Raw genomic sequence first — 27,786 nt, 5'->3', positions numbered from 1 at the left:
CAGCCCAGCCCCAGCCTGAATTCACTGCCAGACGTTTGCACAGTATCAAATTCTCCTCTGGCTTTGCTTACACACGGAAATTGTAGGTGTATAATTAGCCCAGTTCATGCGTTCGGTTGGCACACGCCTATTGTGTGTCACCACTCGGCTCAGGGCAGCGCCCATCTGCACGGGATCAGTGCCCAGGGCTTCACACCCCGCGGGACCGGGCTCGGCTGCACCCGGCGGGACTCCCCAGGGCCGGGATCCGTGTGGGACCCTTGTGGGACCCTAGTGGGACCCTTGTGGGACCCGAGTGGGACCCTTGTGGGGAGCAGCCGCCGCTCCCCCCTGGCTGCGCACGGCCCGAGGCTGCCCCGGCCCGGCCTCCCGGTCCAGCGCCCCCTATCGCCTGCCTGCGGCTCGCCCGGCCGCCTCCCGCCCCTGCCTAGCAACCGCCCTGCGCCCGGCCTCCTGATTCGCTGGCCCGCCCCGGCCGGCCGTCGAATTCCTATTGGCTGTGAAGCCGGAGCGGGCAGCGATTGGCTGCGACGGCGGAGGAGAAGAGGGCGGGGCAGCAGGGCGGGGCCCGGGCGGAGCGGAACGGCCGCGGTGGCGTCGGCGGCCCGCAGGACTCATTGGGTGCGTGGTGCGGAGGGATACGGCGGCTGGGCGTCGGTGCGGAGAGGCGGCGAGGCGGCGGAGGAGCGGGACGCGCTGCCGACGTGAGCACGGCGGGCGGGGACTCGGTGCGGCCGCACCGGGCCGGGCCGGGAGGCGCGGGGGGAGCTGTGAGTCGGTGGCGTTCTCGCCGTGAGAGGGAGAGGGAGCCGGGGGGTCCTGACGGGCACGCGCGCTCCGCCAATGAGGAGGCAGGGCTGGTGCGGACCCCGCGGCCATTGGCCGGCGGGCGGAGGGGGCGGGGCGCGCGGCGTGTCCCGCCTCTCCCCCCCCGACACCCCCCGCCTCCTCCGCGCAGGGCCGGCCCGGCATCATGGCCTCGGAGCTGGAGAGCCTCAACCCCGGGCAGCGCATCATGACCTTCCGCCCCACCATGGAGCAGTTCCGCGACTTCAGCCGCTACATCGCCTACGTGGAGTCGCAGGGCGCCCACCGCGCCGGGCTGGCCAAGGTGCGACCCTCCCTCTCCCCCCGGGCGGAGGCCGCGCCGCCGGCCCCGGGCCGCGCACCGGCCGCCTCCGCCCTTTGTTTACGCCGCGGCGCGGTGGGGCGGGCGCGCCCCGGCCGGGGCTCGGCCCGAGTTCCCCGAGTTTGACGCTGTCCCCGGCCGCGGCCGCCGCTCCCGGGCCGTGTGTCCCCGCAGATCGTGCCGCCCAAGGAGTGGAAGCCGCGGCAGTGCTACGATGACATCGACGAACTCGTCATCCCCGCGCCCATCCAGCAGGTGGTGACAGGGCAGTCCGGGCTCTTCACGCAGTACAACATCCAGAAGAAAGCCATGACGGTCCGCGAGTTCCGCAGGATCGCCAACAGCGACAAGTACGTCCGGTCCCGGGCACATAGAGTCATGGAGTGATTTGGGTTGGGAGGGACATTAGAGATCATCTGTTTCCCCACCTGTCACGGGCAGGGCCACTTTCCACAAGACCGGGTTCCTCAGGGCCCCAGCGAGCCAGGCCTTGAACGCTTCCAGGGGTGGGGCATCCACAAGTTCCCACAGGGGCCAGGTCCTCGGTACAGCCTGTTGCCGGTCAGTGGTGTGAACGTCATGCCCTGAGCTGAGGAGCTGTGCTCGTACAACGGGCTGTGTGGATGGGGACCTTTGTCACTTGTGCAGCAAGAGGATACGTAATGCCAGCAGAACTTCTTACTTGTGCTGTGCACTCCTGTGTGTCTGTCCCCAGTAGCTAGACCATCGAAATATTTTCTGAGTAGTGGAGAGAAGTGTTCTTGACATGAAAAAGGATATGGAGAAAAGATCACTTTAAAAGGAGTTTTAGAAACAGCCTTTGCAATAACTACTTAGAAATAACATTGGAGTTGCCAGCTGCAGTCAGTCCACCAAAGCTTGTTTTATCTTTCAAGAGCAGTACACATCAGATATTTTAAAATTTCTGTTTACTAGAATAATTTAATAGAAATTATTGTTTAATGTTATATATGTAATTGTCTGGAATCTATGTGCGTATAGACACAGGTGAAATAGGTTTTAAGAGCGTAAATTTGATCCCCTGGCCCAATATATAGTTTACAGGGAATGGGCATCAAGAGCAGGTGTTTCGCTGGTAAACTGAGCATGCTTGACCAGTTTACTAGCAGGTAAGTCTGTGGACATTTGTTACTTTCACTGAAAGTGAAAGGCAGAAAACTTTGGTTTTGTTGGGTTTTTTTCCCTTTCAAGTTGTTCTTTGTATCACTTTTGTGTTTGAATTGTTGCTACTTAGTAGCTATAGCATTGATACTTAGTAGCTGCAGCTAAAAAGTGAAATTGTTCTGGCCCCTGAAAAGTGCACAAAGCAAAAAATGAAAGTAAACTGAGAAATGGGGAAGGTAATTTTCTTCCTGGTATTTTGTTCCCAAGTCTCGCAGGAACAGAGCTGTGGCAGCTCTCGTTGCTGCTTAGGCAGTTAAGGGGTCTGGCTGCTAACACACATTAGGTATTTTTATTGTAGCTTTCCGTTGTTTCCATGGTGGAAAATGTTGGTTTAGACTCGTCAAATACCAAACTGCAAAGTCTTTATTACCTTTGTTGTTCTTTCAGGTACTGCACACCCCGGTACACGGACTTTGAAGACCTTGAACGAAAATACTGGAAAAACCTTACATTCAATGCCCCCATCTACGGGGCCGACGTTAACGGCACGCTTTACGACAAGGTGAGCAAACTGCTTGGGTTTTCAGGTAACAGTTATCCTGGGATATTGCATTCCATGAATACTAATGTAGCATTTGACTCTTACCTTTTGGAAAGAGTTAACGATAGTTTTCACGTAGTTCCAGCTTCTGGAGTAGGCAAGAACACAATAAACCACGTGTTTGTAACATACACTCCATTTAATCCAGGTAGTTAAAGAAGGCTGGCAGAGGTAGTGTTCTAAGGGACCTTTGCTCACACTTCAGTGTAACATAGTTTAGTTCAGAAAGGCAGAAACCACTGTTGCCCAAGTGTTGCTTTGTCCCAAAGGGCATATGAGAGTTGGAAGTGTTGATCAGTGGATACACGCTGCTTTAGTATTCACTGGTGCCTGTATTTGTGTGGGACAGCTCTGTAGCCATTATGTGGTAGGATGATAAACGTCAAAAAAGAGTTTGCATTCTGCTTGCTTGTCTCCTAAATTACCATGATTCACTATTTTAAAAGACGTTTGGAATGAAAAGTGGTTTTGTTCAAGAGGGTTCAGACATCAGCTCAAGTTCAATCAACATCAGCTATTGTTCTCTGCTCTGTTAAGTTTGTAGCTTCGTGATTATTTCTCCTTCCTAATCATTGTGTTTGCTGGTAACCTTTTCCCCTCCATAAAGGCTAGTAAGCAATCAGTATGTAAGCTACACCATGCAGAACTTTTGGTTAAGGGGAACTAGCTCATGGCTTGAGCTGTGTGATTCTGTGATGTGCTGTTTCACAAGTGCCTGTTAGCTTTTGCAACTGTCATCTCAGTTGTGTGGGTCTGTTCTTTGTAATCCTTGTTTGACACAAAGCTCACGTTTTACAGCATGTAGATGCGTGGAATATTGGCAGATTGAACACAATCCTGGATATTGTGGAGAATGAAAGTGGCATAACCATTGAAGGAGTGAATACTCCTTACCTATATTTTGGCATGTGGAAAACTTCCTTTGCTTGGCACACCGAGGACATGGACCTCTACAGTATTAACTACTTGCATTTTGGGGAACCCAAGTCATGGTAAGATTTTCTAGCGAAGCTTCTAAATGTAGAAAAGCAATACCAGAAAATATTGGAGTCAAAATCATGAAGTTGTGAGAGTTGACTGAAGTAATTACCATTTCTCCAGTCTTGCACTGCAGAGGTATGTGATAACAAGAACACTAGAAACCTGTAGGGAACTGCAAAGCAGTTCATGTCCTGGGTAAAATTTGTTTGGTTACCTTCTGTAGCAACTGTTTGCTGTCCTGATGTAGAGAGTTCTTCAGAATTACAGTACAGCGTGGATGTTCTCTGCTGCAGTAGGATCAAAGCTTGGAAAACTTACTTATTATTTCCTGAGGCTCTAAAATGACCATGCAGAGGTATGGTCACACAGGCACTGGGGGAACAGGCAATTTTTAGTGAACTTTGAAATGTAGCTGTTTATCAGATCTAAAAAGCAGGCCTGTGGATCTCGCTGAGTGGTTCATCCAGCTTTCATGATTCTTAGGGGAGGCTCCTGAAATTTTCTGTAGCATGGGTTGCATTTCAAGAGTGAATCATGCCGTTCTGTTCACAAATTAATTTCTCAAGCAACTTCAGCAATTGTTTCCATGGCACTTTTGTTGGAAACTAGTATTTTTGGCTGCCTTTTAATACAACTTTGAAGTAAAAAATAATAGCTAGCACCATGTGACCAGTGAACAACCCCATGCAGTGGGAGTAGCAGGGGAACATGAAACAGAATAGTTCAGTTTGTTGAGCTATTTGTTCATTGCTTCTTTTACAGTAGTACTTGAAAGAAGCGAGCTTTGCTGGTGTCTTAGTTTGATTGATTTATTAAGGAGCTCCGTGAAGAATATAACACTGTATTCGAGAGCAAAAGGAAACTAAGTGGTTGGCTTTATTTACTGTAGTCAAACCAACTAGGAGTTTTGTGGTATAAAAACCGTGTACACACCATAAAAAGGTGTGTACAAAGAGAGGCATAGCCCTGAAGAGCACTCTGCCAGTTGTGCACGTGTTAAGGATGAGGCATCAGACTTAGTCTCATCTTGGTCTGAGCAGCTGAAAGAGATGATTCCATTTTCTCTCTTGCTCTGTGTTCCTCCTTGCAGTGAGTGTACCGGCGATTGCACAGCTGTGAACTGAGACAGTTCAGGAAGTGCTCTTCCCCTTCTCATTGCAGTTCATGTTTTGCTGCACCGATCTGTTAATTATGTACATCAGACGTTTTACTTCCTTAACTGCTTAAGCAAAAGTGGAAGAGATGGCCAGCTTTTTGGTCTTGATTTTTCTTGGGATAGAAAGGTAAAAGGCCTTGATGAAGATTTTCAGCTTTATATCATCAAACTTTGAAAAAGACAGTGTAGAGATAGAGGATTTATTTTTGTAAGTAATTCAGGCCTTGATGCCTGATTATGATTTCCAGTCAGACTTTGAGATTTTGTCGTGTCACTTGAACTTAACAGACTTGTTCTTATCACTGCAGGTACTCGATCCCTCCAGAGCATGGGAAGCGACTGGAGAGACTTGCAAAAGGTAATCAGGCAATTTATGTCTTGCCTTTTTTGAAAGGTGGGATGGACAGCTGCAACAAATTTCAGCTCTTTAAGAGCACAGCATGCCTATAATATCCACCAGAGCACAGGCTGGCATGACTGAACTGATAGTTTGCCTTTCGGAATATATATTGCATTACTTCTGAGTATTTGTTCATAGGATACACACAAGAGAAATGTTAGAAATAATGAATTTACAGTCTGTCTAACCTTTAATAAGAAAATCTTTAACTATTGATTATTAAAACTGGAAGTTTATGGCCAAGGGAAGATCCTTCTATGTAAGGTCTTTCTTATGCTTTTTCAACCTGGCAGCTGTTAAAAGATAAATCTGGAGGAGTTGCCAGTTTTCTTCAGAATACACACTTCAAATGAGGTGGTCCACACTTGTAGGTCTAGGGAGAAACCCTATTTAGACAGTAACTTTTCCTAAAATCTGCTGAAAAATAAATTTGCTTCACAGCACAATGGTAACATCTCTCCTTACCTGCCTTTTAAACAGGATTTTTTCCAGGAAGTGCCCAAAGCTGTGAAGCATTTCTCCGTCACAAGATGACCCTCATCTCTCCATCAATTCTGAAGAAATACGGCATTCCATTTGATAAGGTGTAGAAAAGTAATCATGGTTATACCAGCTCGGTCAAGAGGTTCCTGCAGTCCTGTCTCATTTCTAGCAGCAGCCAGTAGCAGATGCTTAGAGAGGAAAATTTAAACAGGAAGGGTATAAGGCAATTTTTTCCCACTGTACTTCCATTTATCTGCCAGTTGGGGCCTGAAAGAGTTTGAAACGAAAAAATCTATCAAGGACTACTGAAAAAAAAAGCTTGGTTTTCCATATTTTTTTTCTACCTTAGAACTGTACACTATATCCTGTGTTAGATTAACTTCACTGCTTAGCTATGCATTCAGTGAAGTGAGATTGTCCTTTTTTTGTTTCAGACTTGTCCCCTGGCAATTTTGTTGCAATCCACTTCCTCAACAGAAAATAAGGCTTGTTCCCTGCTAATTTTTTAATTTCATTAATAACTTTATAGATTTCCTTACTTTCTGTGGTGATGGTCTGCCATTCCCCTTCTCCACACAGAAATATCGAAGATCTAATCTTTGAGTTCGTAAAATACTGTCACATCTTCATCGGTAACTGAAGGGTTTTGTTGTCGTAAACCTTTAGACAGTGGGGTAATGTTGAAGAGCAGCAGTGGAAGACTGACTGAGAGTTGTACTCGAATATGAACAGCAAAAGAAAACAGCAGTAAATTTCAGATTCTGTGTGGATAAAAATTTACTTGATCTTAGATACTGTTCAGCCAAGCCAGCAACTGATACAGATAAGTACCTTCAGTAACTGGTCACAGAGTATTTTATATGTATAACCATTTCTGTGCTATTTTGACCAGTTGCGTTGTGTTTTAGTAAAAAAACCCATACTGAGTGTGGCTTTTCCGTAAACAGATATTTAACATAAGTAGGAAAATAGTGAAGGTAAGTATCAAGTCTGTCCATTGCAGCAGGTAACTCCAGCCACCATCTGTGAGAAGGGTTTTTGGGTATGCTGCAGAGGGGTAGGGGACCTGCTTTTAATCATACTCACCGAGTAGATTGTGAATAACGCTGTGGTGTCTCAATTGTCTTCTAGGTGACACAGGAGGCTGGGGAGTTCATGATCACCTTTCCTTATAGCTATCATGCTGGCTTTAATCACGGCTTTAACTGTGCTGAATCCACCAACTTTGCTACTCTTCGGTGGATCGAGTACGGGAAGCAGTCCGTGCTGGTGAGTGGTCTGTTGCCATCCTATTGCAAACGATTCTGCATGTGAAAGAAAGGATGCTCTGCTGCTCCTTAAGCCCCCACTGTTTGTTCTAAGGGAGTGATTTCAGGGCTTTGTCCATTTAAGGTGTGATGTTTGCTCTCTCATGTGGTAACAACATCCAACCAACCTCCTGCCTGGTGCCCTTATTTCAAGCATGGATAGCATCAAACATGTTTTGCAACTTTGTGCAGATCAACTGAGGCTTCAGAGAAAAGCAGGGGACTTGTCTTTCCAGAGATGAGTTTGTTTGATGGTCAGAGCTCATCACTACTTTTGTCTAATATTTTAACCATTACTTATTGACTGGTTAGCCTGGAAATATGATTTTGGTAACTTAAGTGACTTACCAAAATAAATATCTTGGCTGAACCTTTAGCCTGAATATCCCTGTAGAGGTGCCTTACAAACAAGTTATATTTTCAGAAGCTACATTGAAGTGAATGCTTTGAAGTACTACTTGTAACTATCCTGGATGAGGGGAACCTCTACTGCTCTGGATAGGCCCAGAGTTTGTGTTGCTCTAATTTCTTCATTATAGTCTCTGGTTTTGCTGCCTATTTTTGTATAAGCTCATATTAAAACAGTCAGCTTCTACCAGCAACTCTGTAAATAGACTGGTGAGCTTTCTTTCTTAGTTATTGTGATAACATTTGGTTTTCTGCTTTCTCTTTTTTGCTGGCTTTTCTGCCCAGTTTTTAGTAACTTAATATTTTTGATTTCCTGGGAAAATCTTGAGTGAGGGTTCTGAGGCTCAATTACATGTAAATGGCTGATTTTTTTTTCTTAAGCTCCTAAAAGCAAAGTGATACAGGAATTCAGAGTAGAATTGTTGAGTATGTGGCCTTACTTTAATATTTTCTGTGACTTCAGTGCTCATGTCGGAAGGACATGGTGAAGATTTCCATGGATGTGTTTGTGAGGAAGTACCAGCCAGATCGTTACAAGCTTTGGAAAGCTGGGAAGGACGTGACTGTCATTGACCATGCTCTTCCAACCCCAGAGGCGGCAGAGTTCCTTAAAGGGGATCTCATGCAAAAAGTCAAGAATGGGAAACAGTGTGCTGAGGAAATGGAAACAGAAGAGACATGTAAAGAGGAGGTGGATGGGGACGAGATGAAAAGGTAATGCTTTATAAAGCCCTCTGTTTTTCTGTTGGGTTTTTAGAATTTAGACCCTGCTGCAATTGGAGCTGCAATTAAGTGTTTGCCATTCTGATAGAAGAACAGTCAGAGTTAGCAATAATATTTTTCCTGGGAGCAGGGTTTACTCTTAATATTTTTTACTGTTTTGAGTCCACATTGATGATAGTCTGTGGTAGGCAGGAAACACACCAGCTTGGAAGGTAGTTGTTCATCTTGGGACAGACCTCTAAAGCCTGGATTGGCAGTGTGCACCATGCACTGAGAGGCCAGAAATAAAAGGGGGAGTGTATTGAGATCATGGGACAGTACTTGCTAGCAAATTTTGGTACAATCAATGCTGCAAGCTGTGACATCAGTGTGCAGTTCCTTGTTGCTGAAGGTCAGCAGGCTAATCATCTTACATTTTGCAGTTTAAATCTTTTTCAGTCAGTGTCAGCTACTATTTCTAAAGCTATCTTTGGTGGTGGTCTTTTGGTTATTGTTTTGGTTTGTTTGGGGTTTTGTTTAGAGGGTTTTTTTGTTCAAGGTAAAGAATGCCTGGCTAGAGCAATACATTGTTAACATGCTGAGGAATCATCTCTAAAGATTACTGACTTTTCTTCTGTAAAGGCAAAGAAAACACTTCAGAATAATTTGGAAACTATTTGGCTTGCCAGATGCTGTCTTTTAAAAGACTGTTCCAAACCAGACTGTATTTTATGCATTCACACAGAAATTCATCACACTTACGTGTTTGCTAACCTGACCCATGAATTTGTCTCCTGCAGCATCCCCAAGCATCGCATAGGAACAAAAAGGCACAGGGTGTGCCTGGAAGTGCCTCAGGAGGTGAGTGAGAGTGAGGCCTTCCCCAAGGAGGAGCAGTATGAAGCGGACGTGGCAGAGCCTCGTGAGAGGCCTGTGAGTGAACTTGTGCAGCAAGGTGAACAAAGGCTCAAACTTCCAGGTAACTGTGTGCCAAGCTTTTTTCCTGGTATAAGGGGATGTGGTATTATTCTACAAGCTGCTAGAGCTGAATCTGGGGCACTCTTTCATATGATACTGTTCAGTAGGATTCCTTCGTGTCCAGAAAAGCAGACACTAGTTTGTCAGACCCATGGCAAGCACTTAAGAAATTTGCTGTCATAAGACTTAAAATGATACCATTTTCTAGCTTTTGTTTTTTGCTCTTTTTTATTTTGTCTGCCTGCAGACAGAAATGTATCAGATGCCTCAGTAGTATAAGCTCCTCTGCATCCCTCTTGAGCAATGTGACCTCTTTATGTGAATTGCTTAGTAAAACATGCACACACTTCGTGTGGGTCTGGTATGCTGTATAGGTGTGTTACTTGTAATAAGTAGGCTGGAGGAAAATTCATGTGGCTTGTAATAGGTCATTTATCCTTGCTATTATGGGAGGAGCAGAGGGCCTCTGGCACGACATAAGAACGGGGAAAGCATATATGATGCTTCCCTCTCATATTTTGTTTTCCAGCCCTTTGCAGCTTGCATTTAATAATCTTCTTCTGGTTTGTGGGTTTTTATTTTTCTTCTGTTAAGTCTCCCATGCACATTTGTAACCTCTTACCCACAGCATTGTGTGGCCAGGAGTTGGGCTGTTTAGCTACATACATCCCTGTATAAAGGATCATCTCTGTTTGTTTTGAACTCACTGTCTGCTGGTTTTGTTTGACATACCCTAGTTCTGGTGCTGGAAGAGGCAACGAGCAGACACTTACATTCTCTCCCTCACTAAGTCACCCATGACATTATAGGCGTTTGAATTAATGATCTACTCTTTACATGATTTACTGTCACTTTTTGCATGTAGTAGTTTGCTTTCCTGTTTGGCTTTGTGCAAACAGTTGCACAAATGTTCTCTCTCTGCCTAGAGTTCAGAAAAAGTCAGCATATCATTTCTTCCAGATCGTGGAGACTCAGCTAAATTTGAAGAATTGAAAACGGTGAAGCTTGAAGAGGAAGAAGAACAAGAAGCAGCTGTGCTGGATCTCTCCATTTCACATGCTTCCAATTCCACTTCAGTGTTGCCAGCATCAAAGCAGAGTGCAACATCCAGCGTTCAGTCCAGCTCGCCTGCATATTCTTGTTCTTCAGACTCTGAATCGACTGAGCTGTTGGCAAAACGAACTCTTCCTGGGCCAGCTGGGGTGTTCACAGTCCACAGCTATGCTAAGGGGGATGCCAGCGGATCTGACAATGAACAGTCTTCAGGGAAGAAAGCCAGTGCCACCACCAGCATGAATGAGCAAGAACTGACAGAGGTATGAATGGCAAGAGAACTGAGAGCTGAAGGGCTTAATTCCATGGTCAGGGATTTGCTGTGACAAAACTTCCTGTCCGTGCAGGTTACAATTTCGTCCCACTGGTGTTTGCATAGCAAGTTGCTTAGTTGTTAATGTGTTTTTAATACCTATGGGCTTTGCTAAATAGACTTTCATTCCAGTTTTTGTTTTACGCTCTTACCTCTTCCAGAAGGCAAGGAGATCCCTGGTTTTGAGGACTTCTCTAAACTATTTAAGTGCTGTAAGGCAAAAAAAGTAGCTTGGTGGTTTTGACTAGGTAGTGTTACAGGCTAATTGAGGTCCTTTTTTAGTAATAGACACCTATTTATACCTAAAATTAATATCTAGTTTGATCCAGCTTTTATTGCCTGTGTCCCTTTTAAAAGAGAAGAAATGATGCAACAAAAGTTATTGTTTGGGAGAATGTAAATCTCAGTGTTTAAGAACTACCAATGAATGTTTTATTAATCAACCTAAGAGAAGAGTTAAAATCTTATCTGGTAATGTCTTTTCAGTATTTTGTTTCCCTCTTTAAATCTGTGCATAGAGAATGGGAGGCGAATAATGATTGTTTCCTAAAAATTCAGGAATTACAGAAATGGAACAGCAAATAGGCAAATCTGTTGGTAGTTAAGCTGAAACTAAGGAAGAGTTCTCATGGCTATTTAAACTAAAGAAATTCTGTTGCAGATACTGATGTCTCCATTACAGGGAGATGCTCTAGACAGGGAAAAGTTGAAATTCTGAATGGGTGTGGATGGTTTTCCCCAGTGTGGTGTATTTCAAAACAACTTTTCCATTAGGTGGTAACTGGGAATGCTAATTTCCATTTCAGTGTTTCTTAGAAGTCTTGTATCCAACTTTAGGTAGTAGGTTCATATCTACTGAGAGACTTCCTGGGCCGTTAAAATCATTGCCTTTATTGCCATGCTTGTCAGATTAGTAGTAATTTTGTCAGTATGTCACTTGTTTTTACATAAGGCTGAGGGAAGAGGAAATAACTGTTGTTGTAGTCTCCTTCTTCCAGTCTGTCTGGTAAGACATCAATGCAAGTAATAAGCAGAAAGGATGAAAGTGTCCTTCATTTAAAATAAGCCTGTTAGTTCGAGATGTCAATGAACTCTGTATTTTTTTTTATTTTTTTTTTACTTATAAATTTGGAATTTTTAATTGACACACAAACTGAGGGCATTTCCAGAATGCATGAGACTTCTTACCACAGCTCTTCTAAGTTGAACCATTCAACATTTCCTTCTTCATTTCTGTCTTTTACATGATTCTTTATGTAAACAGACTTGCATGAAAAGCTATGCTAGGGCCTCTGAAAAGTGTCCATTTTACTGGCTCAACAGAGCTAGTACAGCTTCGTCTGGTTTTTCACAGCAGAAGTGCTTTGAGCATTTCAGAAGATTTAGCCAGTTAGAGCTGAAGTTAGGTCGTTAGAAATAAAATCATGGAAGCACGTGCTAACTGACTGCTGAATTCTTCTCCTTGTCCAGGCAGCAAAGGAGTACATCACCTCAACAAAGGACAGTAAGAAGTCCAAGGGTCGTCGCCAGCCCTTGAGCAAACTCCCACGCCATCACCCACTCTTGGTTAAAGACTGCATTAGTGATGATGGTGAGTAAAGCCTTATGCTCTTAGGGAGACTGTAGAGAGGGTCTCGGCTTCTGTGGGCAGTGTGGTGATAAACAGGAGTCAGCAAGTGACACCTTTGCATCCTAGAGAAGGTGCTTGTCTCATTGCATCATTAAACTTTCTCTTGAATGGTGTCATCTTTCTTTCCTGTTCTGTTCTTTGGAAAGTTGCAACCCTGAAAGGAAAATTAAACCAGTACCAGAGACTGTTGCGTAATTGCATCTGCCTTAGAGTATCCCAGTCATTGATGTAAATATTCATGATTTTAAAAAAAATTCCAGTGCCAGGTTCTTTGGCTGACAGCTTTAGTCTTGATATAATTTGGAACTGGTGCTGTTCTCAGTAAGCCTATCTTGTGTCTGCACAGTTGCTTGATTAGTAGAAGCCTCTTAAAAAGGAGACTGAGTTACTGGCTTCCATCACCCTTCTGTCAGTTTGATTTCTGGCAGTCTTTCATCCATCTCCATTCATAGCTTCTTGCCTTATTTAGTTTCATTTACAAGAAGAGCATCTGTAAAAAGACGCATAATCACTGAGTGAATGATCTCTTATCACAGAGGCACCAGAGCAACTAACTCCTGAAGAAGAGGCTGAGGAGACAGAAGCTTGGGCCAAGCCACTTAGCCAGCTCTGGCAGAACCGGCCACCAAACTTTGAGGCTGAAAAAGAGTACAATCGGACCATGGCTCAGCAGTCTCCATACTGTGCTGTTTGTATGCTCTTCCAGGCATATCAGGTATGAAAACAAGACTGTTAATGCATGGAGATAGTGGAATAGGATGCTACTGTGGTCCATAGTTTTACATATGTTGTTTTGCATGTTGTCACTTAACAAAACCTATATCAGTGTTGCAGTCTTCCCAAGGAATTTTTCCAGGAGAGTACACCTGTGATGGACTGGCTATTGGTTCTCAGGGGCTCACTCATCTGTTCAGCAGAAGCTTTTGTGTTCTGTGGCTTTTGCTCAAACCACAGAATGGAGCTGGATTGTTGCTGACTATAAAATCCCATTTCTGTTTTCCAGACTGACTCTTTCACTTCTAAAGTGTTTTTAAAAAAGCACTTTAGGTCCACTCATACCACATGGTCTTTGGGGAGCAGGCACAGAAGAAGACCTTTTACTTAGAAGGATTTAGGGTTGTGTTTGTAGATGGTATTGATAGGAAACTATCTTGTCTCGGAGTGTATCCATAATGACAGTAGCTATGGCATGTGAAAATGCGCTTAACAAAGTGCATAGCGTGGGATGGGATGCAGAACTCCTTTATCATATTGACTTGTTGCTTAGGCTGGAGTCCTACACTGAATTTTTTTATATGCCTAAGCTAACTAATTTTAAGATAGCTTGAATAGTTGTCTGATTGAGTGTTCGACAGCTGCATTTTGCAACTTCAAGATAGCTTGACCCTTCCCATACACTGAGCATATTCAGTGATTCATTTGAGATCACTCTATGATTATGGTGGCACCAGAAACATGTTCACCACAGTTTTGGAAATGAAGACCTCACATTTTTGTTGAATATATTCATACAGTTTCTTGTTTTCATGCAAACCATCGACTGTAGTTTCTGTTTGATCTTGCTCTTTCTGTCTGAGAGTAGGTTCTTGTTAGGGCTGGTAATTCTGCATAGGGGCTGTGTGGTACACAAGGATTTCACTAGTGCTGACAGTGTATAAAGTTAAGGATTTGAGGACAGTTGAAGTTCTGTTAGCTTCTTTTTTTTTTTTTAGTTGCTGTTGAGCAGAAAACTCTTAACTGCAGGTTTTCAAATGTCTGTCTACACCAGTAGTGAAGCAGAAAGTCTTCCAAGATTTGAGCTGTGGTTAGGCTCTTTGTTCCAACTTCAGAAAGTCTATAGCAAGTCTGGAAACTCACTTTAGTTACCCGTTCAAATAAAAAATTGGCACAAAATGTCAGACAAATATGCACTTTTCCTTTGGGAAGAAGAAAAGTATCTAGCTGCTTGGGAAAAAAAAAGGTCATGTTTTCTTCAACTTTGTTACAGATTTCCCCCAGTCATTTGATCTTTTGCTTGACATGCAATGTCCAGTGTAAATCAGTAAGTTTTACAGAATCTGACTAAACAAGACTTGTTGAAAACATGTCCGTTTCCTTCCAGCTCTGAGTGTTACATGGACTTATTTTCCCTAGCTTTGGGAAGCATTCTACTATTGCGATTTCTGCTAACAATAATTTTAAAAGATTAGGCAAGCTACTTCAGTGGTGGCCTGTGGTTTGGAACATTTCTGCAAAGAAAAAGATTAATTTCTGTTTAGCTGTTCAGAAGAGTAACTTGAATGGAAACATACCTCTATAAACTTTGTATGTCTTTGGTGTTTGGTTTGACATTGGCTTAGATGAATAAATTACAAAAGATTAGCCTGAAGGTCTCCTGAGCTTTGTCCTGGAAACTGCGTTTTTAGTCTGCTTATTTCCCAGAACAAATTAGTTTTAAAGCCCATTAGACTTGTTCAGAACTACTCTGAGAAAAAATAATGGAGATTGCAGTAGTATCTATTTGTGTGTTGGTAATCCTCCCATATTAAGGTAAGATAAATGTACAGTGGGGGACAGCAGGCTTATGATCCTCTGTATTTCAGGGTGTTTTCTGTAGAGCATGAGGTGGGCTTGGTGATTCCATCTCTTCTGTCACAAGAGATGCAGTTTGATGTGTATCTTGTTGCTCATTAGAGGGATGCAATTCAGACTTTCCATGTAGTATTTGGGTAGAACATAGTTGCATTCTGAAGCCACAGCAGCTGAGGATTTTATAAACTATATTTTCACCTAACCTACCAACTCTGTAATCTTTCAGCACCTTCAACTTTTCTTTGATTTATGTATCAAATAATGAATGAGTAAAGATGAAGTGAGACCATTTTATTTCTAAAACTTAAATTCCCCATCCATCCCTTATAGGCAGAATGTGAAGGCAGCAGTCAAAACTCTGGAGTAGCTCCAGCTGCTGTGGATGGGAAGATCCGAACTAAACCCCTGATTCCTGAAATGTGCTTTACTGCAACTGGCTGCAGCACTGACCTCAATCTTTCAACTCCCTACCTAGAGGAAGATGGAACCAGCGTACTCATCACCTGCAAGAACTGCCATGTCTGTGTCCATGCAAGTGAGTGCATCTGGATGTCACCCTAAACTCTAGTGTTCTCTGTCTTGAGTCTGTACATCACAGCAGGCCTCTACCAGCTGGTTTAACATACAGATACATGAAGTTGAGCCCTTATCAGAGTAGGATATACTTGAGTGCTGGCCTATGGAACAGGCAGTTGGCTGCATGGGTAGCTTCAAATACACAGTGTCATCCTGGGGTCATTGATTTTAATTCCTGCTTGACTTCTGGGCCCAAGGGGAATGGGTTTGAGTTTAGATAAGCTCTTAAGTGAGGTGTGTCTGTTCTAGGTTGTTATGGTGTATCCCCTGACAAGGCCACTGAAGACTGGATGTGCTCTCGGTGTACAGAAAATGCCTTAGAAGAGGTAAAGTTTTTCACAGCTGGAGTCTGGTACATATTGGCTACAAAGTTAATTTCCATATTGTTGTGGGTGTTGGGGTTTATTTTAATTTTAATTTAATTTTAATTTTTAATTATCCTATGAGAAGAACCTAGAGAATGGTCAGGAGCCAGTCTATTCTATTTTGGTGCTTTTAAACCACAATGGTATCCTTTTAACCAGCAGCAAAGCTGCTGATTCATTTGAATCAGAGGGAAGATGTTCTGCATGAAGGTGGGAATAGCTCCATTGTCTGTCTTAATTTGTGGTAGCTACTATTTCTAAACCAGAAAGTAACTTGTGTTAATAATTAGGGAAGTGTGCATGCATGAAGAAAGCAAGAAGAATGGGATTCCCTCAAACAGCTGTATAGACTCTAGATCAGCAGAAAAGGTCAGCCTTTCAAATTGTATTTCCTCATGTTCCTTCCAGATCCTTTTACACTTCCTCAAAGGATAGAGGGTATTGCAGTTGTAAAAGGAACCCATAACAAATACATGGAACCTTCAGTGGTAGGTCTGCTTGCCTTCAACAGACTTGGAGTCTGTGTTGCCCTGAGGGCAGCAGCTTTTGAGAGCTGAAGGGCTGATCTTTACAAGGTAGTTAGCTCTATTCTGACAGCAAAACCATTTTCTTCCTCTGGATGTGCGTTTTAGGTGGAAATTATGCAGCAAGTGCAGTGCTCTGGATTTGACTCTTCCAGCTAATGCTTTTTTCCTTGCTCCAGGATTGCTGTTTGTGTTCATTACGAGGAGGAGCACTACAGAGAGCCAATGATGACAAGTGAGTGTTCCAGATTTTTGTGATCTTAAGGGAGAAGGTCAATTCCTAAGTATCTGAGGGTAAGCTGGTAAATTCAGTGTCTGCATTTGGTGTAACAGAGTGACCAACACCCTTCACAATTTGTGTTACTGGGAAGGATATGGTAAAGTGTGTTCATTGTGTTCTCATGCAGCAGTTGTCCTATCTGTAGGTAGTGCCTCATTCTCATTCAGTTGATAGCAGCTGGTGATTGCTTTGCATTTATAGTGCAGAACTGTAATGTGCAGAGGTGTAACCTACCACATAAAAACGAGGTTCCCGATGAGATAACATCTCTCAGTACCTTCTCTACAGACGACTTTGATTTCTCTAATTTGTGGTGACAATGGAGACAAAGGACAACCATAGCTTTAAGTAGCATAGCATATTGAAATTCAAGGTGCTTCTACAGCAAAATGTGCATGCAGCTGCCTGTCCTGTGTCCTTTGGGTGTGCTGCTGTCTTCTAGCACCATAAAATAATGGGAACTTGGCCTGGCAGTCTTTTATCATGCAGGTTTGCTGCCAGTAAAAGTCACACTAAATTGCTCTCCTGTTAAGACTGTCAGTAGTAGATTGGAAGTATGAAGAAGTCTTGGTTTTGCCCCACGTGTGACCTGTTACTAGCAGCAGGAAGGAAGATTACACTGCTAGTTCTCAGAGGCTATTTATCGTGGTTTATATGGCAAACTTCAACAGAACTGTACTTACTTAAACTCCAGAGCATCTTCTGTTGGCCCAATACATAATAATTTCTTTTTCCTCTCTTCTGTCCTGACAGGTGGGTTCATGTGATGTGTGCTGTGGCTGTACTGGAGGCAAAATTTGTGAACATTGCAGAACGGAGTCCTGTAGATGTTGGCAAAATCCCCCTGCAACGTTTCAGACTGGTAAGGATCATCTGTGTTTCATTGGTGGTGGCTCCAGTCTGTTCAGAATCTGAGGAACTTTGCCTATCCCTTTCAAATTCAAGTTATCTCCTCTCCAGGCTGAACTATGTAATCTGCTCTGTTCTGTGTATGGGAAATGGCAGTTGTCCCTATTCCCATTTTTTTAACCTTTCCCTGTTCTATTATGTTATTCACATGAAGAGTCAGCAAAAGGGGCACAGTTTTCAGTATGTGGCAAATGACATTCATATAGTGGTGTAACGGTGATAATTTATTGTTTGTTGTTTTTCTACTCCCTGGTATTTAACTTGCTTTATGGGCTGCTCTGGAGCACTCAGATGCTTCAGTATATGAGAGCCATTCATATAATGGGCAAATGTCTTCAGGAAAAAAGCAGCTGTACTTAACTCTTAACAGCTCGGTGTTCAGGGGCAAATTGCTCTGCTTTGCATATGCTAATGTATTCTTTTCCTCTGACAGCCCAGCAGGCCCGACCCAAGTGTAACTGAGTCACTGGTAGTAGTGATAGAACTTTAACTGTTACTTCTGTGGTCTTTGTCCATTATTCTAAATCGTGTTGCTTGTATTTATGTGACTTAATAGTCAAGTGCTGAAAGGCCCTATTGAGTTGGAGCACTGCAAGCTGATTTAATCTTAAGTTCTCCTGTTGCTAGCATCCTTGGGTCACATGCTTTGTGCATGTTGAGCTGGTAGATATTTCATTTACATTTTTCATCTGTTGAGTTAATTTACTTTTATGAAGTATTGTCTCTTAGACAATAGAAGTGGTAGCTACCCAATTCTTTTTAGTCAGAAAGCAGCAGTGCTCTCACAAAGACTAAATGGCACAGCTATTATATTAGCCATTTTAGCTAGACCAGATAGCCCTTTGTGTGGAGTAAAAGCTAGTGCCAACCAATAACTTGTAGTTTCCTGTCCACAGAAATGCATCTTCTGCAAGAAAAGGAGAAAGAGAGTTGCAGGTTGCTGTGTACAGTGCTCACATGGTCGGTGTCCCACATCCTTTCATGTCAGCTGTGCCCAAGCAGCAGGAGTCATGATGCAGCCTGATGACTGGCCATTTGTTGTCTTCATTACCTGCTTCAGGCATAAGACTCCATCTCAGGCAGAGGTGAGTTAGGTGTGTGATTCCCAGGATTTGAACTGCAGTATCTTGGAGGGACTGAAAAGTTTTTAGATTGTGTGGTTCTTTTGAAACTTCATTAAAGGCTTGGCTCTCTCACAATGTTCAGTGTAACTAATGGTGTTGGTCTTGGATTCTGATCTCAGCTTTGCTGCTGCTCTGAGTGATCTTAGTCAGGTCCTTTATTGTACTTTGGTTTGCAGCCCAGAAGGACTGAAAGCATCACATCCCTCCTGTGGCTGTTGTAATGAGGAATAATAGTGGGGTGTATGCTGTGATACTTAATATGCAGGATTTAGTGCTGGTACTCCAGCAGACTGCATGAGTGCTCATAGAATTTCACATTTAAGTGATTGATTAGTTTATAAATTTCCCATATAGCCTTTTTAACCAAAACCACAACAGTCTATTAGGGAACGTTTACTATAAAGGCCTTGCATTGCTCGGAGGAATGAGAGCCTAATTTACTCAGTAAATTAAGGAAAGCAGCATCTAACAGATTAGGCTTCAGGCATTTGAAATTCAGAGGCAGAATTTCTCGAAAAAGGCTGCTGATGGTGTTTTAAGTAAAGTAACTCACCTTGCTGTGTTGTGTGCCAGCACTGGAGCTATGGTCCTCAACATGTTCTTCAGTGAGTCAATGTGTAAAAAGTGATTTTTCTCTTCTCAGCGAGCTAAGGCTGCACTCCAGGATCTGTCACCTGGACAGATAGTCATCAGCAAGCACAAGAATGGTCGCTTCTATCAGTGTGAAGTGGTCAGCCTTGCAAAGGAGACTTTCTACGAGGTCAACTTTGATGATGGCTCCTTCAGTGATAACCTGTACCCAGAGGACATTGTGGTATGTTACACAGTGAGGTTCTGGTATGGGGCCCATCATGAGTCAATTCTTGCTGCTGCAGAGAAGACACATCAGGGGATTTGCTAATTTTCCAGCCCTGGGTTCTCCTCTGGTGGCTGAGATGTGCTGCAGGATGGCCTTAGGGGTGTTATCTGAGACTGACTTAACTGAGGGCACATAGGGACAGGTGTGACAGGGAGTGCAGCTAATCTCTGGCTGCTTAGCAGTGGTAGGTTTGAAGGAAAACTTGCTGATACTTGCTTACCATTTCTACATCAAATACTTTGAAGTTGGTACCACTGTTGGGATTTAAATGCAAATGACATAGATGGATGTTTTTCAGCCTAGTTTGCCATCCCTAAAATGGAGTAATAGTTGGGGTGGTGTGCAATGTGACTCCCTGCTGGTTTGCTGAATCTTCACATGAGGAAGCTGCTTATCCTTCTCCTCCTCTCTCCCATCTTCCCTCTTTATTCTAGAGTCGAGACTGTCTTCAGTTAGGTCCTCCTGCTGAAGGGGAAGTCGTGCAAGTGAGATGGACAGATGGACAAGTTTATGGAGCCAAGTTTGTTGCATCACATGCCATCCAGATGTACCAGGTACAAACTTGTTGTCTGAAAATTCCTCACTCAGAACAAGCCAATCATGTTAACAGGGCTGCTTTAAAAGCTGACTGAGCTATAGGGGTGTCATGCTTAAACACTCCAGGGGAAGTTACTGGCTGTTGTCATCAAAGCCAGATGCTGGTAATAGTTGCTGGAGTTAAGAGCAAAGTGGTTGCTTGCAGCTGTGCTTGTATCCAGCTACCTACTTCTGAAAATTGCTCCTCTGCAATTCTTCATCAGACACTGTTCCTGTAGCTTAAACTACTTAAAATAAGTTTGGTTTTGCTTCTCTCTAGTGAGATGCACTATGCCTTGCACACTTCCAAAGGGATGAATTTTCAGGCTGTATTAAAGTGACCAGCCAAACTGTCTTGTCAGTGCTAAAAGAATATCCCCAAACTTGCTGGGCTACTTTTACTGTCATAAGATTGGTGAGGTTTTGGTTAAAGTCTGTTGCAGTGTGCATAGCTGCATACGTATCTTTTATAATTTCAAGTGGTAGAAGATTATTTATGAGAGCTCTCTGTGGGGAAGAGAAGGCAAGTTCTGGGGAGCTGTGGGAGGGTTCTAACTTCTGAGACTTATGGCAGAACAAATTCTGGTTCTCTACTAGGTGGAATTTGAAGATGGTTCACAGCTGATGGTGAAAAGGGATGATGTATATACTCTGGAAGAGGAACTTCCTAAGAGAGTGAAATCAAGGCTGGTAGGTACAAGGGATGCAAACTTCTACTAAAGAAGTTCATTTAACTTAATTTGTCCTTGATCAGCAAGATGAGCACATGGGAGCAGCAGATAACAATTTGGTGCTCTCCCCTCAATTGTTGCAAAGCTCAGTAGTTGATGAGGCTACAAAAGCAAAGTTCTATCTCCTTCTACAGGGGCGTGAGTTTATAGCATAGAGTCACTGATTGGGACAGCACGTTAAAACCCTTTCATACCTGCACTCATAAATTCCATTGTCTACTCCCATTGCAAAGAATGGCCAAGTTCCTTCACTTACCCTTTGTTCTGAAAAGCTCTTAGTAGGGTGGCATCAAGACAGCTGGCTGCTTTTTGAAATTGTAAAATAAATTCAGATGGGAACGGACCTCTGCAGGTCTCCAAACACCTGTTCCAAACAGGGGTAACTTGTCAGAAAGGGTTGTTCAGGGTTCTCTCCAATTAAGTTTTGATCATCAACAAGGATGGAGATCCCAAAGCCCTTTTAGGTCCCTGTTTTATTGTTTTACACTTTCCATTACAAAAATTGTAGTTACTAGTTAAGTTTTAATTAAGTTAGTTATTAATTAAGTTTTTGATTATTAACAAGGACAGAGATCCCACAGCCCTTTTAGGTCCCTGTTTTGTTGATTTGCACTTCCCACTACAAAAACTGCAGTTGTAGACAGCCCACTGGGGTGTCTTGCTTTACAGCACAGACATTCACACCTGATGCAGATCTGTTGGCAGGCACACAGGATGTTAGAGGTTTAAGAAAGAATGTATCACAGCTGAATCCTGTGACCAGGTGTTTAAACATGCTTGCTTCACAAAGCAGAAATTATACTAAACTGCTTGGAACAGGTGACTCTGTTTATTACTTTGAGAAAGTGACTGTGAACTTAAATCAGGTGCTCAGTTAAATTTGATATCTGTGATTCTTTAGATCTCTTATTACAGTTCACTTAAAATAATCCCCAGACTTGTAAATCCAGTTTCTTAAATATTTTTCTTCTTGTGTTTGGTCAGTTTTTGAAGAAGGCTGAATGTTCCCAAGTGTCTTGGCTTGGTTCTTTCTCACCTGCAGTAGGAGGATGTAGAGGCAGGGATTTGATCTGTGCTCTAGTGACTGATTTTGTCTTTTTCTCTCAGTCAATAGCTTCAGATATGCGCTTCACAGAGATCTTCGAAGAGAAGGAGGTCAGTCAAGAGAGGAAGAGGCAAAGAGTGATCAATTCACGCTACCGTGAAGATTATATTGAACCTGCCTTGTACCGGGCCATCATGGAGTAAGCGCTGCCTGTGGCAGAGGAAGAAGATGCCCACCTCCCCCAAGGATCTAAATGTTCCAGTACAACAGGCCATATTTGGATGCTTCGAATCCAGGGGTTTTACTGGGGTTTTGTTCTTTTATATTTTAAGGAAGCTAAAAAGCTGTTGCTCTGCAGTAGCTGTAAGGCAGCTGTTGGATAGTGAAAGAGATCCCATTTGCTGAAGCTGATGCCTGCAGACTCCTGGTCTGAAGTTGGGTCCTCACCAAATAAGCCAGCTTGGGGGTGTTGCTTTCATCTCGTTGAGCAGTCTTGCTTTTTCATTAGAGACGATTTCGACAGGTGGCAAACTCTTTTGGGAGTTGTAGCCAGGAATCATGGCAGCTGCAGAATAATGTGGTCTATTGTTTTAACTGAATAATGTTCCTGAATTTAGGAGTCTCCCTGGTGACCACACCTGGGCTTGAGCAGGCAGTATTACTGGTGCTGGAAATGGAACCTCTTTTATACTTATATCCATCTTTTTGTCGCAAGCAGCTTCAGTCTCTTGTTTCTCAGCGCCTCCTTTCTGAGGTTGAGCTGTAGGCTGTTCAAATCCAACCAGATAGGAGGTGCTCGTGTGAACAGGTGAAATGTGAAATTGAATCCAGTAGGACAAATTATTTAACCTTCCATTTAATATTTTTGTTCTGGTAGTGCTTTTGACTTACTTAATCATAAGTTAAACTGTATTAGTATGTGCCTCAGAACCAATCAAATCTGTCTGGAGCCCTGCGCAGTGCAGCCTTCTAACAAGAACAGACGTTCAGCTCCCAATAGACGTTCAGCTCCCAAAGAGTTTCTTTTGAGTTTCTCTAAGGCAATATGACTTAAGGGACAGAGTCCTAACTCTCCCTTCTTGAAATCCAGGCATCACAGTGTTGGGGATGACGGGGCAGCAGCATCTGAAGCAGTGCAGTCCCTCTTCTGTGGCAGCACTGTCTGTCGTGTGCCCACAGGCTTTTGCTTACAGCAGCTAATACTGGGTCTGAGACAGATAAAGCATGCACTGAGCTGTGTGTTACTGAAAGGCTGTGCAATGCTCTTCTGAAGCAAGTGCTGCCGTGTTGCTGTCTGGCAAAGGTTACCGTAGCATTTTTGTAGAGTGTTAGTAGGACACATCTCAGTTGTGTTGGAGAGAACTTGCTACCCCAGCAACAGGAAGCTGAGTTGAGCTGGGTAATAGGTGTGTACTCGGAAGATGTGCCAACTTGCTCCTAGTAATTTTAAGCATTAACACAACACAGTAGGAGCAGTGTAAATACCTGTTCCTTTCCCATTCTGTAGGAAAGGGATTTTAGGCTGTGGAGCAGATTGGCCACCTTGTTTTTGCATGGAATGATGGGGTGAATTTTCCTACTGGAGAAAATCGTGATTGTGTGTTCTCCAGAAACTGTTCAAGAGGAGAATTTTCTAATGAAACAGACCTAATGCATCCCTGCTTCTATAGGGACGTGGCAATGTGTCTGCAAAGTCTGAATTTGTAACTTTTTTCCTTTTGGTACATAGGATTGCTATAAACCAAACTCTTCTGAAACCCCGGTGCATCGACTTGTGATTAGCAATAAAATGTAGTATTGACTAGTGATACAACTCTTGATCAGAAAAGAAATAAACTACCACTTTTATACAGAAAATCTTACTCAACCCTACATTTTTATAGGGTCAGGAGGCTGATATAAGTAGCAAAGATTTGCACAATCACTGTTTTGCATAGAGGTAATCTGTCCTATTTTTGTGGTGGAATACCTCATTCATCAGTATTGGAAGGCTTAAACATTCTGAAAGGACATAGTGGCTTTCTTTTGTGATTTTTGGTTGTTGGTTTTTTTTTTTTCCTTTTTCCCATGTCCAGAACTCCTGGTCTCAGGGTATAAAATGGTATTCTGATGAATGGGATAGTTGGCTTGAGAAAACCAGGATCTGTTAAGACCAGAATCTGGTAGCTGCAGTTACTCTGGTCCAGGCATAGGAATGAAATTGCACTTTGACATCTGAGCTTTCACATAAGCCTCTGAAGTGATGTGCTGTGAGCAAACATAGAGAAGAGCTGGCAGGGCCTTAACAAACTTGCCTCTGTTCTGTCAGAGTTAATTTGGTATTAACTTCTCATAGGCTGGACACTGCCTGTGAGTTACTGAAAAACATACTCTTTGTATCAATCTGCCGTTCTGTCTCAAGAGAAAAGGTCCCTGCCTTCAGGCTTTCTCCCCAAACTGCCATATAACTTAAATGCATCTTTTAGGTGCCACATGCTACCTGTGCTGTAAGCACCTGGCTCTACAGCTTCATCCTAAATGATGACCCAGATACAAAACAGCTGGATTTGTTTGGAGTGCTGTTGTTCTTGGGGTTGTTCTCAGAGCTGTCCTGTGTAGGGCCAGGAGTTGGGTTTTATTGATCCTCGTGGGTCCTTTCCAAATCAGGATATTCTATTCTTCATTCACCTGCAGCAGGTTTTGCTACCCACCTCTAACTGTATTGAGTGACTTTCAAGAGCTCCTATGTGTATTATTTGTTCTGGAAGAGGAGCTTTGTTACCTGTTTTCTGCAGGCTCCAGATTTGCTCTTGTCAGTTGACTGCACTGTGTTGGAAACCGCTGCCATCCTGCACTCTGAGACAAAAGGCCTTCCCAATTTTCCTGTCAGTTCTTGTGCTGCATCATTCAAATGTGAGCATATTGTACCTACTGCAGTCAGTAAACTGCATTTTGGCTTCTCTCCATGAACTTAAAATTGGTGACCCTGATGTTTGAGGGGTCTGTATTATTTGACTTTGCAAAAGCAATTGGGTTTATGGCTTGAAGTAAAACAGGTAGCAATAAAAGCTCTGTACAGAGCAGCTGTCTCAAAGGTACATAGGCTTTTCATTACCTAGACTTTTATTGTGTCTGATAATTTTCTCCAGTGTGGGTTTTTTTTTTCTTTTGGAAGTGTTTTTATCCCTGTTACAGCATCATTCCAGTGAGGGTGAGATGCTGCCAGATTATCAGCTAGGCAGGTGTTTCTTGAATGTGTTCAGTACAAAGTCATGCTCAGTGTGCCCCACAGGAGCTCTGGTGACCCTTTGTTAGGTCCATTGCATGTGGTACTGCAGGCAGTAGACCATTACTTCACTTTTCATGAAGCTTCCATCTGTGACTGGTTCAGGTTGGACTCACAGGAAGCATTTTTTTGTATAAACATATAGTGGCTTGCCCTTAATTCAGGATGAGCTTCGCAAGCCAGTGATAACTTTTCATAAGATTTAAAAAGGTGACTATATTCTTTGTAAAGCACCTGATTGCAGTAATGTTTCTGCCTGTGGCTGGACTTCTAGGAGACCACTTTTCCATCAGCAGACCCCTCAGATGACTAGGGGCAGTATGTCAGTAGTAGGACCCATTCTCCTTGCTCCTTCTCTCTCTTCCCGGTGTTTTGAGCTGGGTTGAATTGATTCTGCACTGTTTGAGGAGCACAGTCACATATCCCAAGGCTTCCATCTCTGTTCTTCCATCCTTTAACTGGGCTCCTGTTGTCTGACATGTCTGCAGTTGTGCTTGTTTTTTTAATGCAAACATGGGATGAAATCAAGACTCTGGTAGCCTGTATGTTGTTTTCAGTTTCCTCAAATAATAAATCTAATTTCAAAACAGACAATCTGTAAACTAATTTAAGAACTAAAGCATTGTAACTTGGAAATTCTCATCATGCTTCTAATTTTTCTATTAGCATTGTTCATTTCTAATACTCATCTCGTTCATGCTTATCCTTATGAGTTCTTGGGTGTCTTTCAGAGGCCTAAGTGGAGTTCTGTTGTTTAAGGACTCAGTCCACCCTGGCTGTTCATGTCTGTTCAATAGAACAGGGATGGAACCACAGAGTCATCTCTCCTCACAGAGCTGAGACATCTGCAGCAAGAGCTGAGTTGCCTTAGGTTCCCTCTGTAGCTGAGAGTGCCAGAGGAGGCGTCATCAGGAAATCTTACCTAGGTGCAGTCTCAAACAGCTCTGTTCTTTACTGTGGTGTTGACTCTTGAATTTCACAGTGCTGGTTAAGACTTGCTGAACTCGCAGTTGGGGAGATTCTTCTACCTTAGCTCAGGGATTTTTGTTACTGATGCACCAAGTGACCTTGAGGAATTTGCTTATTCATTGTAGGTTGATTCAGCCCATATCTTTGAAGCCTAAAGTGCCAGGTATTGCTGGAGCCAGCTTTCGTAGTTTAGGGAAAATGGTATTGTATCCTTTTTGCTGACAAATTTGTAGATCCTGCACAGAACCTTTCAATGTGTGCACTTAGGTTAGTGTAAAGTGTGTAGTATTTTCAGTTGAATATGAACAACATAGGGTATTGCTAAAAGGCAAAATAAGCCTTTTTCCTCTTTTCACATACTCATTCTTCATTTTTATGCACTGCTGTTAGAGCTGTTGAGCAGCTTTAGATTTCTCCCTCAGACGAATGAAGAATGCAGCACTTTGGGTGGGGTTTGTTGCTTGGTTCCAGTGATGAGCATAGCTGAGGGTGTGTATCTGCAGTTTCCTTTGACCTCACCAGAATGGTCTCCAGAGGAATGGTAAACATTCACCTGATTGCTATCTTTTGAGGAACCTGTGGCAGATCCACGCAGAAACATTGCCACAGCCTCCTTGCTGCAGCATGACTAATGTGACAACACCAAAATCAAAGCCATTTTGACAGGACCTAGCAAACGAGGGAAATGTGTGGGAAGGTACTGGAAAAGGATTTAAATGGTGTAGTATGTGTGTTAATTTCTAAACAAAACTGTGTGAGGTAAGAGAGCCTGAGAAGAGTTGTCCTTGTCCTGAAATTCTGCATTTTAAGGAAAGTTCTCATTGTTATGAATGGTTCTAGTGGGCTGTGAACACCTTCAAAAAACAATGCAGGAGAGAAATGACACAGTCCTGCTGTCTGGGCTCTTCTGCCTCCTGTGAGTTACTGCCTGGTGTACCCAGTGTGGGCCCCTCGTGCTGCCCAACACCCCAGGAAGTGGGATGCTCTCATCGTTGTCCACCTGCTGGCTGAAGGAAGAGCTGCCTCCTCACAGGCTGCAGGCAAGGTGTATGGCTGGTGTGCTGGGATGTTTTCATATCCAGGCTGAAGTCCTCCATGTAGAGTTAGGAGAAACCTGTCTTTACAGCCCAAGAATTTGTACCAGCCAGTCTCATGTCCAGGCAGCTCCTCTGACTGCCCTGACATACAAGTCTGCTGTAGACCAAAGCAAACTACTTCAAGAAGTACAGTGGCTCAAGCCCACAGTCTTGCTGAATTTAGGGAGGTGTGGTGGAGTGTTGTACCCATGGACCTCCAGAGACATTTCACACATGGGGATCCGATGGTTGTGGATGTGAGCTGATGGCCTTGGACTCTCATTTCATCAAGTGCTGCTGCTTCTCCTGAATACAGTATCTCTGCACCTTTTGAGGTTAATTTTCTCACCTATCCTCACAGCAGGGGTTAACTCAAACTTCATTCCTGATAGCCACAAGGAATTAAAAAGAAGTGACAGTATCCTGGATGCAGCACATGGATGTCTTTAGTATGGGTGGTGGGTGCTGACCGGCTGCTGGTGCAGAGAAGCTATTAACTTGCATCCAGTTCCATGGTGTGATACAGGAGAGCAAGGAAACTGGCAATGAGGAGCAGCTCCAGCAAAGGGCTGAGCAGCTTGTGTTGTTGGAGCTGCAGTTGCCTGTGGTGGATGGCTGCCCAGGCCACTTGGCTCTGCAGCAGGAATGCA

General features: G+C 43.5%; 1 protein-coding gene across 2 annotated transcripts; it reads left to right on the top strand.

Moving 5' to 3' along the window:
• The first annotated feature begins 597 nt into the window (after positions 1-597).
• KDM4A (lysine demethylase 4A) lies at positions 598-26,833 on the top strand. 2 transcript variants are annotated; one of them, XM_017824723.1, is made up of 22 exons: positions 598-704; positions 959-1,111; positions 1,304-1,479; positions 2,702-2,816; positions 3,654-3,847; positions 5,301-5,350; positions 5,873-5,976; positions 7,007-7,144; positions 8,054-8,304; positions 9,093-9,271; positions 10,231-10,586; positions 12,107-12,227; positions 12,803-12,981; positions 15,168-15,372; positions 15,663-15,739; positions 16,482-16,537; positions 17,336-17,444; positions 18,388-18,576; positions 19,259-19,429; positions 19,909-20,028; positions 20,648-20,740; positions 21,889-26,833. In XM_017824723.1, exons 2-22 carry the CDS (start codon positions 974-976, stop codon positions 22,027-22,029), a joined length of 3,162 nt encoding a protein of 1,053 aa, XP_017680212.1. In that variant the 5' UTR covers positions 598-704; positions 959-973; the 3' UTR covers positions 22,030-26,833. The 2 variants fall into 2 exon arrangements, with proteins under 2 accessions (XP_017680212.1, XP_017680213.1); XM_017824724.1 differs by lacking the exon at positions 598-704 and adding an exon at positions 752-770.
• Positions 26,834-27,786: the final 953 nt, after the last annotated feature.

Source organism: Lepidothrix coronata, unplaced genomic scaffold (genome assembly GCF_001604755.1).
Source record: "Lepidothrix coronata isolate B3197 unplaced genomic scaffold, Lepidothrix_coronata-1.0 Scaffold112, whole genome shotgun sequence".
Taxonomy (NCBI): Eukaryota; Metazoa; Chordata; class Aves; order Passeriformes; family Pipridae; genus Lepidothrix; species Lepidothrix coronata.
The sequence above is the reverse complement of the archived record's forward strand: the minus strand, read 5'-3'. Positions and strand labels throughout refer to the sequence as shown.

Excerpts from the sequence above, each read along its gene's own strand:
- KDM4A (XM_017824723.1), top strand. The coding sequence starts at position 974 with ATGGCCTCGGAGCTGGAGAGCCTCAACCCCGGGCAGCGCATCATGACC. Across the intron at positions 8,305-9,092 it reads GATGGGGACGAGATGAAAAG|CATCCCCAAGCATCGCATAG; the intron begins GTAATGCTTTAT and ends TGTCTCCTGCAG. Across the intron at positions 15,373-15,662 it reads CCATGTCTGTGTCCATGCAA|GTTGTTATGGTGTATCCCCT; the intron begins GTGAGTGCATCT and ends TGTCTGTTCTAG.